At 42.8% G+C, this 19,387-nt stretch overlaps 1 protein-coding gene across 2 annotated transcripts in view; it reads right to left on the bottom strand.

Moving 5' to 3' along the window:
* Positions 1-19,387, bottom strand: part of LOC132427280 (guanine nucleotide-binding protein subunit alpha-14) — a 194,919-nt gene that overhangs the window by 80,976 nt on the left and 94,556 nt on the right. For both annotated transcript variants that reach the window (XM_060014596.1, XM_060014597.1), the window contains exon 2: positions 14,151-14,335. In XM_060014596.1, coding sequence (XP_059870579.1) covers positions 14,151-14,335 — 185 coding nt within the window. The remainder of the gene's footprint in view (positions 1-14,150; positions 14,336-19,387) is intronic.

The raw sequence follows: 19,387 nt of genomic DNA, 5'->3' as shown, positions 1-19,387 counted from the left end.
TAGAAAGGTGACCCGCCTTAGTTATGAGCCTCCTTCTCTATCCTTAGCTTTAGCAATAACAAACATGATACCTTGGTCATCATATGCCTATTTCTGTGTCTTATTTCTCAACTACTTTAGAACTTGGCTGTTGAAGAGGGTTATTTACTGAGCTTCTCTTCTAGCTCATTAACAAGCCATTCTTCCTACAGCACCTTTTCTTTTTTTTTTTTTTTTTTAGCCCTGTGCGATTCCAAAACAGCTGTCTGGTGATGCAGCGTGAAAAGACTCATTACCACTGACCCAGCTCTCACAGGTGGAGTATGTTTGCAGTTCACCAAACACATCCCAAGGGCTGAACATGCCCAATTCCAAGCTTCTTACAATGAACTTTGAGCCCCATGACTCTGCAAGGCTTCTCGATCATCCTGCAACTCAGAAGCATTATTTCCCATTGCCCAATATTTCTCAGAAAAAGAAAAACACGGTCATGTAGACTCTCTGTTCTTTTTGCCCATTATCACATCCCAAAGGTAAGGAGTGCGAAGATATATTATGTAAGAACAGCTCAGTCATCCTCTGAGATTGTGGATTTCACCCCCTGAACAAAGCTCACAGGCAGCTATGGAGTCATGATATCTTCACACAAGGCTATAATGTCACTGTACTAACAATTATTGAGCCCAAAGGGATGTAGAGATCCCAGGACACGATTCCCAATCTCAAAGAACTCCTAGACTAAAGTGGAAGAGGTGCATAAATAATTTTAATGCAAGGTGTTATGGGTACACTGGAAAGAGTGCCTCACCTCAGGGAGGATGGAAGGAGGAGGGCGTTAAAGAAAGTTTGCTACGGTACTGGATACCTTATTCAAGATGAATAAACCAAGTTAGCTATTTATGAGTGCAGAGGAAATGGGTGTCAGGATGTGTCAACAGATGAAGAGCATAAGCAAACAGAGGAGCATGGGATGTGCTAGAAAACCCAAAACTCCACCAGGGAGAGCAGATGAGGCTGGAGGGTTTGTCAGAGACAAGGTCAGGAGAGGCCAGAATGTGGCCCTAAGATCACCAGTGAGGGCTCCCAAAAACTCGGATTCCTTTGCCCCAGAAATTGGTTCTTCAATGAAAAGGCTTTTGGCAAACTAGCCTGCGTGCATCTCAGTGCTGGAGCTACAAAGGTGTGTGAAAGCAGACATGTCCTTGGCCGTTACGGAGCTTCCATTCTAGTGGAGGCCAAGAAAGACTTGGCTAGACAAAGAGAGGAAGGGAGGGCAGAGAAGAGCATGTGCAAAGTCCTGGACTTAAAGGAGCATCAGGACTACGGGGGCCAAGAGAGAGGAGGTGACTGTGTTTGGAGCTGAAGGAGCGAACAGAAGAGCGGCCGAGACACTGATGCCAAAGCCAGCATGCTTGTTAAAAAAAAAAAAGAGAGAAAAATCCTGTCTGGTCTATATTATTGGATGGGTATGTTTTGTTTTTAATGCCAAAACTATGATGTAACAACTTGAGATTTCTGATACTGTCCACCTGGAATTCAAAAGGCAGATTTTTTTTTTTTTTTTTTTGGTACCACCTTTGTCTGAGAGCCTTTGAGGAGCTCAGAGTGAGCTGGGAGAGACAGCCCTGTAACGGCCTCCACCGCAGGAGAAGCACTCAGAGAGGCACGTGGCACGTGGCACGCACCCTGGGAGGGTTGCGGAGAGTCACTGTGAGGACACGGGGGCCACCGGGAGACCTTCACTCAGGGGACCCTGCTTCAAGGGAAAGCCAGGCCACATTAGATTCTTAAAGCCCTAGGATTCCAGACTGGCTGTCCATTTTAATTCCTCTTGGGCCCAGCTTTTCATCTAGAGAACACTTTGGGCTTGTACCATTCACTTTATCCATAAAACAAACACACATCAAGTGCCTACTACTGCTATGGGTTGAGCTTTCATGTCTAAGTTTCCTAGGTGGCAATGACCGTTAGGCATTATCAGCCATTCACATTAACCACTAGTGGCAGAAATACCACCCATCTGGAAGCAGGGATGCAGAACTATCATAAGCAGATTTTCATACCCAAATCAATGGAGGATTTGACTTTGCAGTGGAGGGAGGCGTGGTTTATCACCTTTACTGACAGTGAGAAGGGTCATCACTGGCCAAATAGAAAAAAATAAAAATGAACCACTCTAACTACAACGGTGATGACTTGTCCCTGGTAGATAAGAAAGTGGAGAGCACGGTTTCCCTTGAAACAAAGCCCAGTGCCTGCGTTAGACTCAGATGTGCACAGCCAGAGCCACCAACAGCCTGGGCCAGCCTGGACATTGCTCTTGGAGGGAGGGAGTGAAGAAATCACCAGAAATCGCATCATTTTACCAACTACAAATTGGCACTTGCCATCTACCTCTGCAAGGATTAAATCGTGAGCTGCTACAGCTGCTGACTTTCAACACCCCTGAAAGGAGTTCAGGGCAGGGATAAGGAATGAGGCACTCTGTGCTCTGGGAAAAACTGGCAGAACGGGTCTTCAGATAGTTAAATATTTTCAGCAGATTTTATGAGCCCAATTCTTGCATGTCCTCATATCTAGAAAAGCACTATAATCCTTCATGATGACGTCTGCTCCTTGTGACTAGCAGCATCCTTCTGCAAAAAATGTGTGCTTGGGGCTTCCCTGGTGGCACAGTGGTTGAGAGTCCGCCTGCTGATGCAGGGGACATGGGTTCGTGTCCCGGTCCGGGAAGATCCCACATGCCGCGGAGCGGCTGGGCCCGTGAGCCATGGCCGCTGAGCCTGCGCGTCCGGAGCCTGTGCTCCGCAACGGGAGAGGCCACAGCAGTGAGAGGTCCGCGTACCGCAAAAAAAAAAAAAAAAAAAATGTGTGCTTGATTGCATGTATACCATGCAACCATGTATACATCTGCAAACCATATATATTCTGGAACATGGATTACTCACTGTGAGTCTGATATATGTGTCTTTCTGTTTCTTATTCTGGTACTTTCTACTGTGTCTGAAAAGAACTCCTGGATTATATGAAATAAAATAGCCTATGTTGACATACTATATATAACACTGTACTGGGTGTAGTGTCTTATTAATGAAGAAGTTGATAAGACAAAGTGACCAAAAAGAAAATTTTGCTGAAAAAAGAAACCTGTTTAGGACACAGAAAAATATAGTTTTTTGCTTCTGAAGGTAGGTTACTCACATGTTTAAATTTTGTAATATCACAGGGAGCCAACAAAGCCCTCACTTAAGGAAGGAAACACAAAGACTGAGAGCGCTGGTGATCGGCCCAAGGCTGTTGAAGATATAAATGACAGGCAGGACAGGAATTCAATTTCAGGTCAGCCATTGTCTCATCCTACTACACCAAGAACTAACTTGAACTTGGAAAGAAAGACTTTCTTGTAATTACTAACATTGTTAGGGCTCTACATATGGACTGATGCAAATCATGATGATCGTGCATGAAAATAATGATACATGCATGATAATAATGATAAATGATGATTAAACCCCAAAGTGAAGCCTCCACACAGTTCAGTAGGAAAGACATTCCACGTCAACACAAAGCAAAGATACAACAGGAGGGGGAAGAGTTTGCGGTCTTGGGGAGAATTGGTGGCCACTGGTCGATCATGATGGCCTCCCACAAATGCCATCATTCAACCACTGGAGCTCTCAGTGTAAATGAAAGGGAGAGAATTTTGAGCCTCCTAAAATACAAAGTTATTCCTATCATCCTCAACCTTTTTGCAACTAGCTCCACCTTAACTATTTAAATGATTAAAAGACTAGATTAGCTGTGACTTTAAAAAAAAGAGAATCTAGAAAAATTAGTAAACTTTCTATTCTTTATATACTCACACACAAAAGCAAACAATTTTCTAACCAGATTTCATAAATGGCCAACTTAAATGTGCCCATATCTTTACTTCTAATTACAGATTAAAAAATGCCAAAATATTTAAAATTTAATTTAGGGAAGATACAAAGCAACAGTAACAATGTTTTTATGTTATGAAAGCTATTTTATGTTACTTTAGATCATATTTAATTAAACCTGACAGAGTTTTAAGTGTCAGAAATCAAGGTGAACAGAAGGCCAGAAATAAACCCACACACCTATGGTCAATTAATCTACAACAAAGGAGGCAAGAACATGCAATGGAGAAAAGACAGTCTCTTCAATAAGTGGTGCTGGGAAAACTGAACAGCTACATGTTAGAAAAAAAAATGATATTAGAACACTCTCTAACACCAACACAAAAATAAACTCAAAATGGATTAAAGACCTAAATGTAAGGCCGGACACTATAAAACTCTTAGAGGAAAACATAAGCAGAACACTCTTTGACATAAATCGCAGCAGTATCTTTTTGGATCCACCTCCTAGAGTAATGGAAATAAAAACAAAAATAAACAAATGGGACCTAATTAAAATTAAGAGCTTTTGCACAGCAAAGGACACCATAAACAAACCGAAAAGCTAACGCACAGAATGGAAGAAAATATTTGCAAACTATGTGACCAACAAGGGATTTATCTCCAAAATATACAAACAGCTCATGCAGCTCAACAGCAAAACACAAACAAAAAAAAAACAATCAAAACTGGACAGAAGACCTTAATAGACATTTCTTCAAAGAAGACATACAGATGGCCAACAAACACATGAAAAGATGCTCAACATCATTAATTATTAGAGAAATGAAAATCAAAACTACAATGAGGTATCACCTCACACGGGTCAGAATGGCCATCATCAAAAAGTGTACAAACAGGGCTTCCCTGGTGGCGCAGTGGTTGAGAGTCCGCCTGCCGATGCAGGGGACACGGGTTCGTGCCCCAGTCTGGGAAGATCCCATGTGCGGCGGAGCAGCTGGGCCTGTGAGCCATGGCCGCTGAGCCTGCACGTCCAGAGCCTGTGCTCCGCAACGCGAGAGGCCACAGCAGTGAGAGGCCCGCGTATGAAAAAACAAAAGTCTACAAACAGGGTTTCCCTGGTGGCACAGTGGTTGAGAGAGTCTACCTGCCGATGCAGGGGACACGAGTTCGTGCCCCGGTCCCCGAAGATCCCACATGCTGCAGAGCAGCTAGGCCCGTGAGCCATGGCCACTGAGCCTGCGCGTCCGGAGCCTGTGCTCCGCAACGGGAGAGGCCACAACAGTGAGAGGCCCGCGTACCGCAAAAAAAAAAAAAAAGAAAGTCTACAAACAATAAATGCTGGAGAGGGTGTGGAGAAAAGGGAACCCTCCTATGCTGTTGGTGGGAACGTAAATTGGTATAGCCACTATGGAGAACAGTATGAAGGTTCCTTAAAAAACTAAAAACAGAACTACCATATGACCCAGCAATCCCACTCCTAGGCATATACCCGGAGAAAGCCATAATTTGAAAAGATATATGCACCCCAATGTTCACTGCAGTATAACAGCCAGGACACGGAAGCAACCTAAATGCCCATCAACAGAGGAATGGATAAAGACGTGGTACATATATACAATGGAATATTACTTAGCCCTAAAAAAGAATGAAATAATGCCATTTGCAGCAACATGGATGGACCTAGAGATTTTCATACTGAGTAAAGTAAGTCAGACAGAGAAAGACAAATAACATGATATCACTTATATGTGGAATCTAAAAAAGGGTACAAATGAACTTTTTTACAAAACAGAAACAGACTCATAGACTTAGAAAACAAACTTATGGTGACCAAAGATGAAAGCTGTGGGGGAGGGATAAATTAGGAAGTTGGGATGAACATAGACGCACTACTATATATAAAGTAAATAATCAACAAGGACCTACTGTATAGCACAGGGAACTCTACTCAATACTCTATAATAACCTATATGGGAAAAGAAAATAGGTATATGTATCTATTTCATATAGATATATGAAAAAGAACAGATATATGTATATGCATAACTGAATAACTTTACTGTATACCTGAAACCAACACAACATCGTAAATCCTCCAAATATAAAATAAAAATTAAAAAGCAAAAGAAATCACGGTGAAGTACACACGATGCAATGTCTCAAAGCTCCCTGGAAACATCTGAGCTTCCAAAAAGAAGAGTCCATGAAAATTTAAAAAGCCAGCTGTTCTGGTTTCCAACGTATATGGTTTTAACTCCGAAGGTGGGTTGACTGGTGAATACGCCCACTCACTCACACCTACACACCCACACATGCACGCAGACACACATACACAAACCTTTTAACTATGTTTCTGTTGGATTAGTTACTGTATCCCATTTGAGCTCCCACCTGAATAAAAAAAAGTTCTTAATAAGGGATGCTTTCTAGAATGCTTTGCCTAGGATAATACCGCAGAGTTTATTAACCAGTCAATAAGAAAGTCTACCTCGCAATTCAATGAAACAAGGTGAACCGATGATTCTCTTGGCAGGACTCCAAAACAAACCTGGGGATTAATTTACCTCTTGGCACATGTTTATGGCATTCATTCATCAGTGAAGAAACTGGGTGATAAGAAAAGGCAGGGCTGAGAAGAGAGTAGCATTAACACACCTGTTACCTCTCCACCATCAGAAAATGAGAGTGTGGCTCTGCCATGAAGAGAAAGCAAATTGTGAAGGACTTTGGATCTAACAAGAATTTTCATGGATAAACAACAATGTCCTACTGTATAGCACAGGGAACTATATTCAGTATCCTGTGATAAACCATAATGGAAAAGAATATGAAAAAGTATATATATATTGGGTGCACCAAAAAGTTCGTTCGGTTTTAAGTAGACATTTTTCATTTTCACGAAGAACTTTATTGAACAACGTATTCACTAACCGAATGAACTTTTGGGCCCACCTAATATATATATATAATTGCATCACTTTGCTGTACAGCAGAAGTTAAACACAACGTTGCAAATCAACTGTATTTCAGTAAGACTTTTTTAAAAAAGAATTTTGCTAGCATCACCGACCACGATTCTAGCTTTTGTTAAAGAGTTTTGAATTGTGAGGGTATTTCACATGTTTCCCTTTGTATTTTAAGATAGCAACAAAGTTGCATGCAATTTAAGACTCAAGGAAAATACTTCACATGTTAGATGGATGGATAGGTGTTCAAATAGCCTGATGGTCACACTAGTTCCTGGGTTATAACTTTGTGAGATGTTCCCTTTTTCAAAGCATTTCTTTGCACGTGGTACGTTCATACCTGGTGGTGAGGTAAGGGAAGAAATTAACATTTCAATGGTCAAATCAATCTCATCACTGGCCTCAAACTTTCCTCATCTCCCAATGCGTAGTGGGTGGTCAGATTTACTTGTGACAGTGATTAAGGAGAAAACCAGTTCTTTCTTATTTTTATCCTATTCTTTCCCATTTTCCAAACTCCTACACTGCAAGCTGTGATTGAGCAACTTTCAGACTGAAGTCAACATTGATTAATCAGAGAACTATTGGCATAAATGGAAAAACTCCAGCCTAGGATTTTGACGGAGAATTTGTTGTTGTTATGACACTGGCTAGGACTCCAAGTTCTTAGTAAGGAGAAAAATGTACCACACGATTTTTAATATCCAATAGGACATGGGAACAAAGAGCCGGAGTTTAACATGTGCCAGAGAACCAGTGACCCTGGGCCAAAGCCAAAGTCTGAGCACTGGCCTCCCTGTTCCCAGAGGCTCATGCAGAATATGACTTTTCAAATTGGAGGAAGTAGGAGTGAAAAGTATATTTAAACAGATGTTTTTAAAATTAGAAAATAAGGGGGTCTTAACATATGTCAAACCCTGAGAAGCTCTTCTGTAAAGAGCCACATAAATTGACCATTTTCACTTAACTGTGCCTGATTTCCTCACACACAGCCTTAACAGAGCCTTCTAGAACTTCAGCCTCTTTCTGAAAATGAAAAGTTAAGCTGGAAGAGTTAAATATACACAGATATGAGACATGATCAAAGCTCTTTTTGGTGTTAGAAAATGTCTTCTCCTGGGGCTTCCCTGGTAGCGCAGCGGTTGAGCGTCCGCCTCCCGATGCAGGGGACACGGGTTCGTGCCCCAGTCCGGGAAGATCCCACATGCCGCAGGAGCGGCTGGGCCCGTGAGCCGTGGCCGCTGAGCCTGCGCGTCCAGAGCCCGTGCTCCGCAACGGGAGAGGCCACAGCAGTGAGAGGCCCGTGTACCGCAAAAAAAAAAAAAAAAAAAAAAGTCTTCTGCAATCCTAACCTGCAAATACCTGACTTTACTGCTTAAATGTGAAGTTGGATATTTGATGTTTAAGTTTTATACCTAGTGAATTACCATCTCAATAAATAAAAATATCTATTAATGATGAGTGAAAATATGTAACTACTTAATTTCCTAATGTCTCTATTTACAAAATGAAATTGTAAGGTATTTTTATTACAAACAATATCTATACCTTGGGCATGTTATCAATATAACCTGCATCCCTGATTCTCTACTGATCAAAAAGAAACGATAACTTCAGTGTAGCAACAGCGGGAAAAGGAGACTGAGAAGGCCCAGTAATGTGAACTCCAGCGAAGGAAATGCCGCTCTTTCTTCCCCCCTGACCCCCACCCCATCCCTGGAAGCTCTCGCCATGATGCTGTGCTAGGCTCCTGCAAGACTCAAAGGAAAAAACACAGAACCTGCCCTGAATTCAAAAATGTCACCTGGAGATGCTGTCACCGCTACCATCACCTCATCTCACTAAGGCCTCCCCGCACCCGGTACTACTGAACTAAACAAACATCCTCAGTGCTGGCCCCTCAATTTACCTTTGGATAAAGATTGATTAGGTCATCCCATGGAAGAGATTACCAGAAGTCTCCCTCTCCTCTATGGAAAGGCTCATCAGAAAGTAGAATCCCAACTGAACGCCTCCGGATAATCTTAAGATACATATAGCAGTGGCTCTCAAACTTGGCTGCCTAATCAGAATCACCTGGGAAGCTTCTAAAAGTCAATCCAAAAGTTCGGGCTGCGTGCCAAGAATACTTAGGCCCGACTCTCCAGGGCTGGTACCCTGGGCGGCAGCAGAAAAGCCTCCCAAGAGCTTCCAATGTGCAGCCGGGACTGGGGACCATTGTTTTGCATGTTCCTGATACATCCAGCAGTCAGGAGAGGGGGGATCCCGCTCCAAGGGGCTGAAACTCAAGACACTACAGGGAACTGATGACAAAGACATCCGTGTACCTAAATGAAGGGCCTGAAAAACTTGAAACAAAATCAGCGGAGACCTTGTGAGTCAATTAAACCTCCCAAATTCAGCCATTCAAGAGCTATAGGTGGCTACAGGGCCCAAGCCCACTGCCTCAAGTGTGACTTGGAATTCAGGAAAAGCTTCTCGCAGAAGAGAAAGATGCTTTTTGAAGGAAATTTCAGACCTCACACTTCTACAAACACCGAATTCCAAGTTAAGTACTTGAGGGGAATGGCAGGCAAAATACTCCTCTTGCTGTTCAATTATTAACTCTCCTTTTTTAAGGTGTTGTTTTTGTTTTCAGGATGAGCCCTTGCAGTTAAATGTGTGCACGTTACATGCAAATACGATGTGACCCCAGTGTGGGGAAGACCTCCTATAAGAAGGAGGGCAAGTAAGAAGCTGGGGTCAGCTACCAAAAGAACCTGTAGACCTTGTACTTTTTTTCTAGAGATCACTGAATACAGAACCAAACATTTTGAAAAGTTAGGCAGGGCTGTCCTTTGCCCTTGGGAAATTCTGTACGTAAATCATCCAAGCCGATTCTGCAGAACCTTTAAGGGGATAAGATTTCCTTTACCACACTACAGACCTAGAGTGAGAATTTCTCAAGTTGGAGACACTAGAAACGGTAAAATAGATGAAGATTTCCGTGAAATCATCACCAGGAAACACAAGATAGAAGCTTAATTCAAATTTAGTAGTCCTGACACTGAGCAAACGCCTCTGTAGTATTTATCCAAAAAGTCATAAATTCTAATATGTGCTCATGACATTCTTGAGAGACATAAAAATTAAGGCTTATCAACAAAGTGAGTGAATACATATGAATAATTTCTTTTAAGAAAAGTAGGCAATGTATGAGAAAATAATCTTCAAGGCTAAATCTTAATTGAAAAAACATGTTGGTTAAAACATGGTTAAAAACCAAACGCTACTAAATTTCTGATAAATTTCCTTTCAAAATTAGCCTGTCAAGTAATAGGCAAAGATTTTCAACAACCTGGCTGACCAATAATCTTGCTAACATTTAAAATAAAACCCCCTAAAATCACTCTGAATTCCCTTCTACAGACTTTTAAGAAAGTGTCTACCTCTGAAAAAAATCAAATAATGGAAAAAGAAGTGAGGGAAGGACTGAAAAGAAAAGCTAATTAGGTTTGTTCATCCCTGACTTAACTAGTCAATTGTTTTGAATGAAGCAATACTTTGTAAAGAAGACATGGGCTTCCCTGGTGGTGACACGGGCTTCCCTGGTGGCGACACGGGCTTCCCTGGTGGCGCAGTGGTTAAGAATCCACCTGCCAATGCAGGGAACACGGGTTTGAGCCCTGGTCCGGGAAGATCCCACATGCTGTGTAGAAACTAAGCCCATGCACCACAACTACTGAGCCTGCACTCTAGAGCCCACGAGCCACAACTACTGAGCCCATGTGCCACAACTACTGAAGCCCGCGCGCCTAGAGCCCATGCTCCGCAACAAGAGAAGCCACCGCAATGAGAAGCCCACTCACTGCAACGAAGAGTAGCCCCCGCTCGCTGCAACTAGAGAAAGGCCGTGCGCAGCAATGAAGATGCAATGCAGCCAAAAATAAATAAATAAAATAAATTTTTTTTAAAAAAGAAGACATAGATCATGCTTCTTAAGTAATTACTTAAACTCCTAGAGCACTAATCATTTTATCATTTTATGACCTAAGAAGGGTACTTTGTTATAGTTTCACATTTGCAATCAGGACTAGCCCACAGAGAAAATTATTCAGAAAATAATAAAGAAGAAATCGATCAAAATGACTGACCTAAACAATCAACAGAAGAAACAATGAATTGATTTCTGGCTTTTGAACTTGCCCCAGTAATAACTTTCTATTTTCCAGTGCCATTTAATTTGTAAAGCACTTCCTTTTGCTCATGTTGGCTTATGAAGTAGACAGAGCACGTGCTGTCTGCATTTAACAGACAAGGAAATGCGAGACCGGAGAGGTTACACGGCTTCCCCTAGGACTGAGTCAGCAAACTCCAGACCATGCACTAAATCTGCTCTTGGCCTTTGTTTGTTTGGCCCGTGAGTTAAGAATCATTTTCACCTTTTGCAAACAGAGTTTATAAGCAAGCGTCACTCATTCGTTTACGCATTACCTATGCCTGGTTTTGTACAACAGCAGAGCTGAGTAATTGCAACAGGGACTGTATAGCCCTCAAAGCCGAAAATATTTCCTCTCTGGCCCTTTACAGAAAAAGTTTGCTGACTGCTGCCTGAGACCCACAGGTGAGCGATGAGCAGAGCCCAGATTTGGGGGAACAAATCCAGTGATCTTTCTACTCAACCTTTTGCCTCTCCTTAAGCCATGTCACTATGTGGTTCATCCCTGGCATATGTCTGAAGGATAAGAGGAAGTTTATGAAGCATGAATGCAGGTACTTGAAGTAGAAAGAAGGAATTGAGAATGGAGCCAGAGACAGCAAATGAGGAGGAGACAGAGGTACTACTGACTCATTTCCCAGTTTCACAGGTGTGTGAAAGGAGAGGAATTCTGCTCTTGAATGGACCATACCCAGAGTCTCACCCATTCCTGATTTAGAGTATTTAAATGATGAGACTGGGGACCGCTTGAGTTGATATTTAGATCAGATTTGAGGCTTGGAGTTGATGCTGTTTTTAGGGTTAAATCTTTGGGGGATATTAGAATGGGGTGAATGTATTTTGCTTATAGGCTAGACATTCTTTGGGGGATTGGGGCAGAGGGCAGACTGTACTGGGTTGAATAGTGTTGCTTTGAAATTCATGGAAACTCCAAATCTCAGAAAGTAACTTTATTGGGAAATAGGGTCTTTGTAGATATAATCAAGCGATGATGAGGTCATACTGGATTAGGATGGGCTCTAACCCAATGACTGCTGTCCTCATGGGAAGAGGGAGGTTTGGACACAGAGAAGAGAACACCATGTGAGCACAGAGATACAGAGGGGAGAGCTCTGTGGGAAGACAGAGTCAGGGACTGGATGGAAGCATCTACAAGCCAAAGGACACCAAGGATTGCCAGCAACCATCAGAAACTAGGAGGGCAGCATGGAAGAGAGCCTCCCTCAGAGCCTCCAGGTGGAACCAAGCCCCTTGATTTCAGACTTCCAGGCTTCAGAACTGTGAAGGAAGAAATCTCTGTTTTAAGCCACCAGTTTGAAGTGCTTTGTTATGGCAGCTGGGGGAAACTAATGCAGATTAGTGGGAAAGGGGACATGGCCTTGTGAGAAAGAATTCATATCGAGAGAGCACAAGAAAGTGGTGCAATGTCAAACCCCATAAAACCTTTTTGTTTGAAATATAAACTCAGAGTTCCTCTAGAAGACCTTGAGGGAAAACCAAACAAAAACCCAGGGACCTTGATGACTAAATCTGACCAGGTTTTTACAAACACATGTTGCCAAGATAAGCAGAACTGACTTATACTTGAGCCTTTCCTTCCCAATAGGCCTGTTTACAAATCTATCCCTAAATTCCAGTTAGTCACCCCACTATGACTGGGGAAACAAATGCCTTTTACAAAGGAGGAAAGTAGATTAACTAAAATTACCGCAAGGACGTTCCTGACATACCTCTTCTCTGAAATAATCCTAAATTTCCACAGATGACCTAATTTTTAAAATACTTTGTAAAGGGTGATTTCTTTTTTTACCTGCATGCATTCAAAAAGATATAATGTATATACTCAAAACCAATGTGTAAAGGAATCAGAGTCACTTGTAGAATCACCCAGTGGCTCAGGACACATCTCTCATATTACCTGGCATCAGATATACTAAAGACTAATTCCCACCACTAACACCCTCCCCCCACCACCTGTCACACACACACATTTTTCAGCGTAACACTGTTGAAGGTTGAAGCTGTGGGCAAGCTATAGTCCTTCATTTCCTCAAGACTGCAAGGAAATGGTGGTAAAGACACAAGGTTGCAGTCACACTGTAAAGGTACGTCTAAAATCTGGTGCATGTTGAGTTTTCCTATGTAATCCAGTCACTGAGTAATAAAAAAAAATTAGATTGCTTGCTCTGAAACTCTTTGTATAATGTACATGAACACAGATGCCACAAGTTCATGATAAAGTTGTCCCTGAGGTCCAGACTTAGACCACTATTCTGGCATTTGAGCAGCTAAATTCTTTTCAGTTGATCCACAAGAGAATCAGACAGAATTTTTCTCTTTATCATCATGTCATGTCGTAACTTGGTATCAATTATTTTAAAGAAACTCTATCAGTTAGATTCTTAATGAACTTATACATAGTATTTTCCTATGGATTTACATTCCAATACACCATAGAAAATATTATTTGTCTCCTCCTCCCACCCTCCTGCCTCATTATTTTCCTATAGTCTTAAACAGATATGTATTTTAAATAACCCACGGTGACAGGAAAGCAAATGGCAACTCCATACCATTACTTTATGAGAGTCCTCTGCTAGTTGAGACACAAGCATTACCCTTCATAAATCATCACTTAGCTCCTAAGAAGGGCTAGCTCCCCAAACAAACAAACAAAGCCCGCTGACTTCTTTGAGTAGTCTGCAGGGCATTTTCCTAAGACTGGGAATTCTTAAAAAGTTGGCCATTGTAAACCCAAGATCTCCACTGCTCCAATGAAGAAATTAACCAGGTATCTTAGCTGAAAGAGGAGATGTATATGTATGTCTTCCTTTTCTCAGCATCTGAAAGAATTCACCAGCGTGACTACCCACATTTCTGAATTGCTGCGCACTGGGCAGCACCACACTACCACTATGCTAGAGCTTCTGCAGAAATAAGACTGCGGCGCTGTTCCTAAATTCATCGCACTCCTCTGGAGTATCTCTACCCCAGAATCTGAGTTCAAGAGCTTCTTTAGGCCTCTGATGGAAGCACGCAGTAAATCTTTTAGTTCAGATACATATGCTAACCAGGAGTATAGCATGTATTCACAAATGGGTCCAACACTCTTAAGCATGTTACCTTATTCTGTTCACACACGTACTGTATCCTCAGGGTATCCATGGCTCTGATCATGGCTTGCATGGCGGTGAATATGTTTTGATAAACTAGCTTCGTGAACCCCTTTCTGTCTTCATCGCTGTAACCAGACCCATGGATGATTCTCATTTGCTTGATAAAGGTGCTTTTGCCACTTTCTCCAGTTCCTAATAAGACAAAACAAGTGAAAAACGCAGTCAGCAGTCTTTAAAAGGAACAGAGTGAGAAAGAAAGTTCCTCCTGGCAGCGTTGGCCAACATGAGGATTAGTAAACTGATGGGGGTGGATTTGGAAAGGGCCTGCCGAGTGCTTATGCAAGTTGAGGCTGCAGGTAGTGCCATCCTTAACCCCTGGGCAGAGGGGTCCCCACCCTGGACCCTGTGCTTTAGAAGTCCACAAATATCTCACACACACACACACACACACACACACACACACACAATTTATTAAGGACACATGAGTGCCCATGTCACTTGGAGTAATCCTAAACATCAGCTCTTGTGACTAACACTGTTTAGGCCCCAAGGAACTGCTCCCTGACATCCCTTGCCCTATGACCTCGAAACAATTGGCATCCGTGTCTGAAAGCCCCAAACATTCGAGGGTTTCCCCACTGCTAATACCAGCCATGGCAGCGATGGGGGCTGCTTCAGAGCACAGGGAAGGTTTGAGCAGCAGAAACACCGGGATGTGAGAAAAGGCTAATTAACTTGTCAATTCCTTTCTTTCAAATACATGAATACAATGGATCCTCGCACAATGAAGCACCATCCCTAGCTGTACCAAACGTCTATATTCTTCCCCCTCCTCATATTCCAATTTGTAGTTCAGGAGGTCCTCCAAACTCACAACACTTGTACATGGGAGCCAAGGAACATTTTACAACATCAAACCATTCCTACTGCTCTTAAATGTGCATAGATGTCCAGATAATATGTGTGAAACATGATGCTAAGGCTTTACATTAATATTAGATTGAGATATTGTTTGAATAGACAGGAAAAGGTGCAGCGTAAGTGACAGACATTTGTGTGATGGAATTAAAATATTTTCTTTCTAATATTTTTTGTGATAAAGATAATTTATCTCAGAGATCCCATTACCATGTTTGGAACATAATATACTATATTTATGGTTCATTTTCAAATCCAAGTATTGCTTTAAAGAAGTTTTTTTAACAATTCAGGTTGATATGATCTCAGTAGGGCAAAGTTTCTTCTAATTGGAATTAATGAAAATGATCTCAGAACTAAAATGACTCAATAAAAGTTGAATTCTTCAAATGGGTGAACTGCATATATACAAATATATATACAATATATATTCAGTATACTTGTTATAAAAAAGTCATCTAACAGCATTTCTATTAAAACAACACGAATTGTATGAAAATCTTAATTAAAATAATATAATTCATGATTTTACTATAAAGAAGGCCAAAAATTATGAAATAGGAAATGATGGATTAATTATAAAATATTTTATTACGTATCCACATCTCACTGACCCAGACAGTGCGGTTATAGTTAAATTCAATCATCTTTGATACTTTGTTCGCTCTTAGTCATATTAAAAACCATAGCTGTACATATCTTTTTTGACATTTTAGTTATAAAGAGATGTTTGTCATGGTAAGAGGACAGAACATATTAATCACGGTTTGTTGGCTTGATTACTGCCTGTAACCATTTAGACTTATGGGATGTGGGTCTCCGTCTGCACTCTCGCCGAGGGCCCTGTGAACATCAGGCCCCGGAGAAACATCTAGGGGACTCGAACGATTTTTCCAGGTGAATAATTGAGACACCTCTTAGCATTTGATAAGATCTTTCCTTGTAAGAAAAAAAAAAATGTTCCTTCAGGTTGATCTTTTCAAAACACAAACCTGCTTTTCTGTGTCTTCCCAACCTCGGCTCAAAACCCTCAATGGGGGCTTCCCTGGTGGTGCAGTGGTTGAGAGTCCGCCTGCCGACGCAAGGGACACGGGTTCGTGCCCCAGTCCGGGAAGATCCCACATGCCGCGGAGCGGCTGGGCCCGTGAGCCATGGCCGCTGAGCCTGCGTGTCCGGAGCCTGTGCTCCGCAACGGGAGAGGCCACAACAGTGAGAGGCCCGCATACCGCAAAAAAAAAAAAAAAAAAAAAACCCTCAATCGCTTCCCCTCAGCTCAGGAAGAAAGAAAACTCTACTGTGGCCAACAAGGCCGTGTGGTCTGGCCCCTCCGTCTTCGCCATCCTCTTCTCACAACACGCTTTCCTCCTCCCCCTGCACTCTAGCCACAATGGCCTCCTCGTTGCAGCCTCGGCTCATGCCTCGCACGTTCCTGGGATGGTCTCCCTTCACCCCTCTCACTGCTGCTCTTCACCTGGACTGGTCTGCCTGATGAGGTCAAGTCCCCATACTCTAGGTTCTCAGGGTACCATGAACTTCTGGTTGGAGCACCTGTTCCAGCTGCACTTTTGCCCATTAATGTCATTCTTCCTTTGACATATGCCTCCCTTACCAGCCTGTAAGTTTCGTAAGGGGAGACAGGGGCCATATTTGCTTTTATTCACACTGCCTCCCCTTGGGCCAGGTATAATGCCTTACACTTGGCACAAGCTCATTAAGCTTTTATAAAATTGTGATAAAATACACACAGCAAAATTTACCATCTTCATTATTTGTAGGTCTACAGTTCAGCAGTGTCAAGTATATTCACATTGTCGTGCAATCTCCAGAACCCTTTTCCTCCTGCAGAACTGACACTCCACACCCATGAAACAACTCCCAGTCCTCCCTCCCCCGAGCCACCTTTCTCCTTTCTGTATCTAAGAATCTGACCACTCTGGGTACCTCATATAAGGGGAATCACACAGTATTTGTCTCTTTGTGACTGGCTTATATCACTTAGCATAATACCCTCAAGGTTCATTCATGTTGTAGCCTAGGACAGCATTTCCTTCCTTTTTTTTTTTTTAAAGACCCTGATTATTTTTTATTTATTTATTTATTTTAATTTATTTATTTTTGTCTGCGTTGGGTCTTTGCTTTGCGCGGGCTTTCTCTAGTTGCAGCGAGCGGGGGCTACTCTTCATTGCAATGCGCGGGCTTCTTATTGCAGTGGCTTCTCTTGTTCTGGAGCACAGGCTCTAGGCGCGCGGGCTTCAGTAGTTGTGGCTCGCGGGCTCTCGAGCGAAGGCTCAGTAGTTGTGGCGCACGGGCTTAGTTTCTCCACAGCATGTGGGATCTTCCCACACCAGGGATCAAACCCGTGTCCCCTGCATTGGCAGGCAGATTCTTAACCACTGCGACCAGGGAAGCCCTCCTTATTTTTTTTTTTTTTCATCTTTATTGGAGTATAATTGCTTTACAATCGTGTGTTAGTTTCTGCTTTATAACAGTGAATCAATTACACATATACATATGTTCCCATATCTCTTCCCTCTTGTGTCTCCCTCCCTCCCACCCTCCCTATCCCACCCCTCTAGGTGGTCATAAAGCACCGAGCTGAGCTCCCTGTGCTATGCGGCTGCTTCCCACTAGCTCTCTATTTTACGTTTCGTAGTGTATATATGTCCATGCCACTCTCTCACTTTGTCACAACTTACCCTTCCCCCTCCCCATATCCTCAAGTCCATTCTCTAGTAGGTCTGTGTCTTTATTCCCGTCTTACCCCTAGGCCCATCATCGGATGAATGGATAAAGAAGATGTGGCACATATATACAATGGAATATTCCTCCTTCCTTTTAAAATCTTGAATATTATTGAATTGAAAGTATTTTTTGAATACATGATAGTGATATGGAATTCATCCAATCTCAGCTGCCTTCACTGTCCACAAATAGGAAAAGAGGTGGCTCATCCTCTCTCAACCACCCAGTGTGCTATGTGGGTGGCAGTGACCTCAACCATGGCAGGAACCACCATGAAAATGGCCAAGCAGGAGCCTTATCCTGATTCTCTGTGACCCCTTCCTAGTTACTCCCCAGTCCTAATAATGGTGACTGTTAGAGAGTCACACTGTGCCTGGTACTCTACACACATGATCTCCTTTGATCCTCACAACCAACCCACGAGGTATGAACTATTACCGTCATCTTTATCATACAGATGAGAAACCTGGGGCTCATACTGTTCAGTGATCTCTGCAAGCGCACACTGTCAGCAAGAGAAAGAGGGGATTTACTCAATCAGACTCTAATGCAGACTCTACTATCAGAGAAGAACATCGGGATCATGACCAAATGGACTTAGTCATACTGGTCTCATGAGGACAGATGGGAAGTTCACAGCCGCACACTGAACCCTAAGCCCAGGCACACCCACCATCTTGCAGGCGCACACTGTTGGGGCATGAAGAAGAACCTCCCGACAGGTGAGTGTCCTCACGACCTCACAAGCCTCCCTGTTGCCTTACTTCTACCTCCAGAGATGGGAAAGGTGGGTGCCGTCTTCCCAGGTCAGAGATGAGGAAACTGTGAGTCAGCAAACAGGGCAACGCTGATGCAGATTCAGAGCTGCGGCTAGCAACCGGGCTGCTAAAGCCTTAGCCTTCAAGGTTCAACACAAATAACACCACCCTAGAGGAATTTTCTTCCCCTTCATGCCCCAACAGTGAGGCTTGCCCCCTTTAAGCTCTCAAAGTGCCTGTGGATACCCCAGTGGGGCCCATCCCCTAACTGCTTGTTTGCAGATACGTCTCTTGCTACACCCTAAGTCCAGGAAGGGTAAGGCTTGGGAGTCACGCATTTGGGTACCACGAACACTGTGCCTGCCATATAGTCAGCTCTCAAAAAACGACTAAATGGAGGAATGAATAGAACAAACATGAGAAGTCAGTTTTCCCCCATTGGTCTTATATCGCAGACAATTGCAGAAAAGTGAGATATGAATTGTCGAAAGATGATTGTGATGAGGCCGGTTTCATGAGGACTCTTGGCTGACAAGACCTCGTGTGTTAACTGAGGACCTGTGGGAAGGTCCTATACGGTGAGAGCTTGGTCTAGAATCCTGAATCAGATTAGATCTCTGCTCTTGCAGAATCCTGGGGTTCCCTGCATCTCTTCTATGATGCTGCCACGCTTGCTTCTATTCCATCCCGGCAAGGTTGACCTTGGGTACAGTGCTACCTCATCCTAAGTGAAGGTTAATACTTCCACATTCTACATACCACAAAGCTGACGTGAAGGGAGAGATTATGCAATTATCACGAAGCACCTGGGATTTGGGCCCTCTTA

The sequence above is a fragment of the Delphinus delphis genome, chromosome 6 (assembly GCF_949987515.2).
Source record: "Delphinus delphis chromosome 6, mDelDel1.2, whole genome shotgun sequence".
Taxonomy (NCBI): domain Eukaryota; kingdom Metazoa; phylum Chordata; class Mammalia; order Artiodactyla; family Delphinidae; genus Delphinus; species Delphinus delphis.
This window is presented reverse-complemented; position numbering and strand designations above follow the sequence as displayed.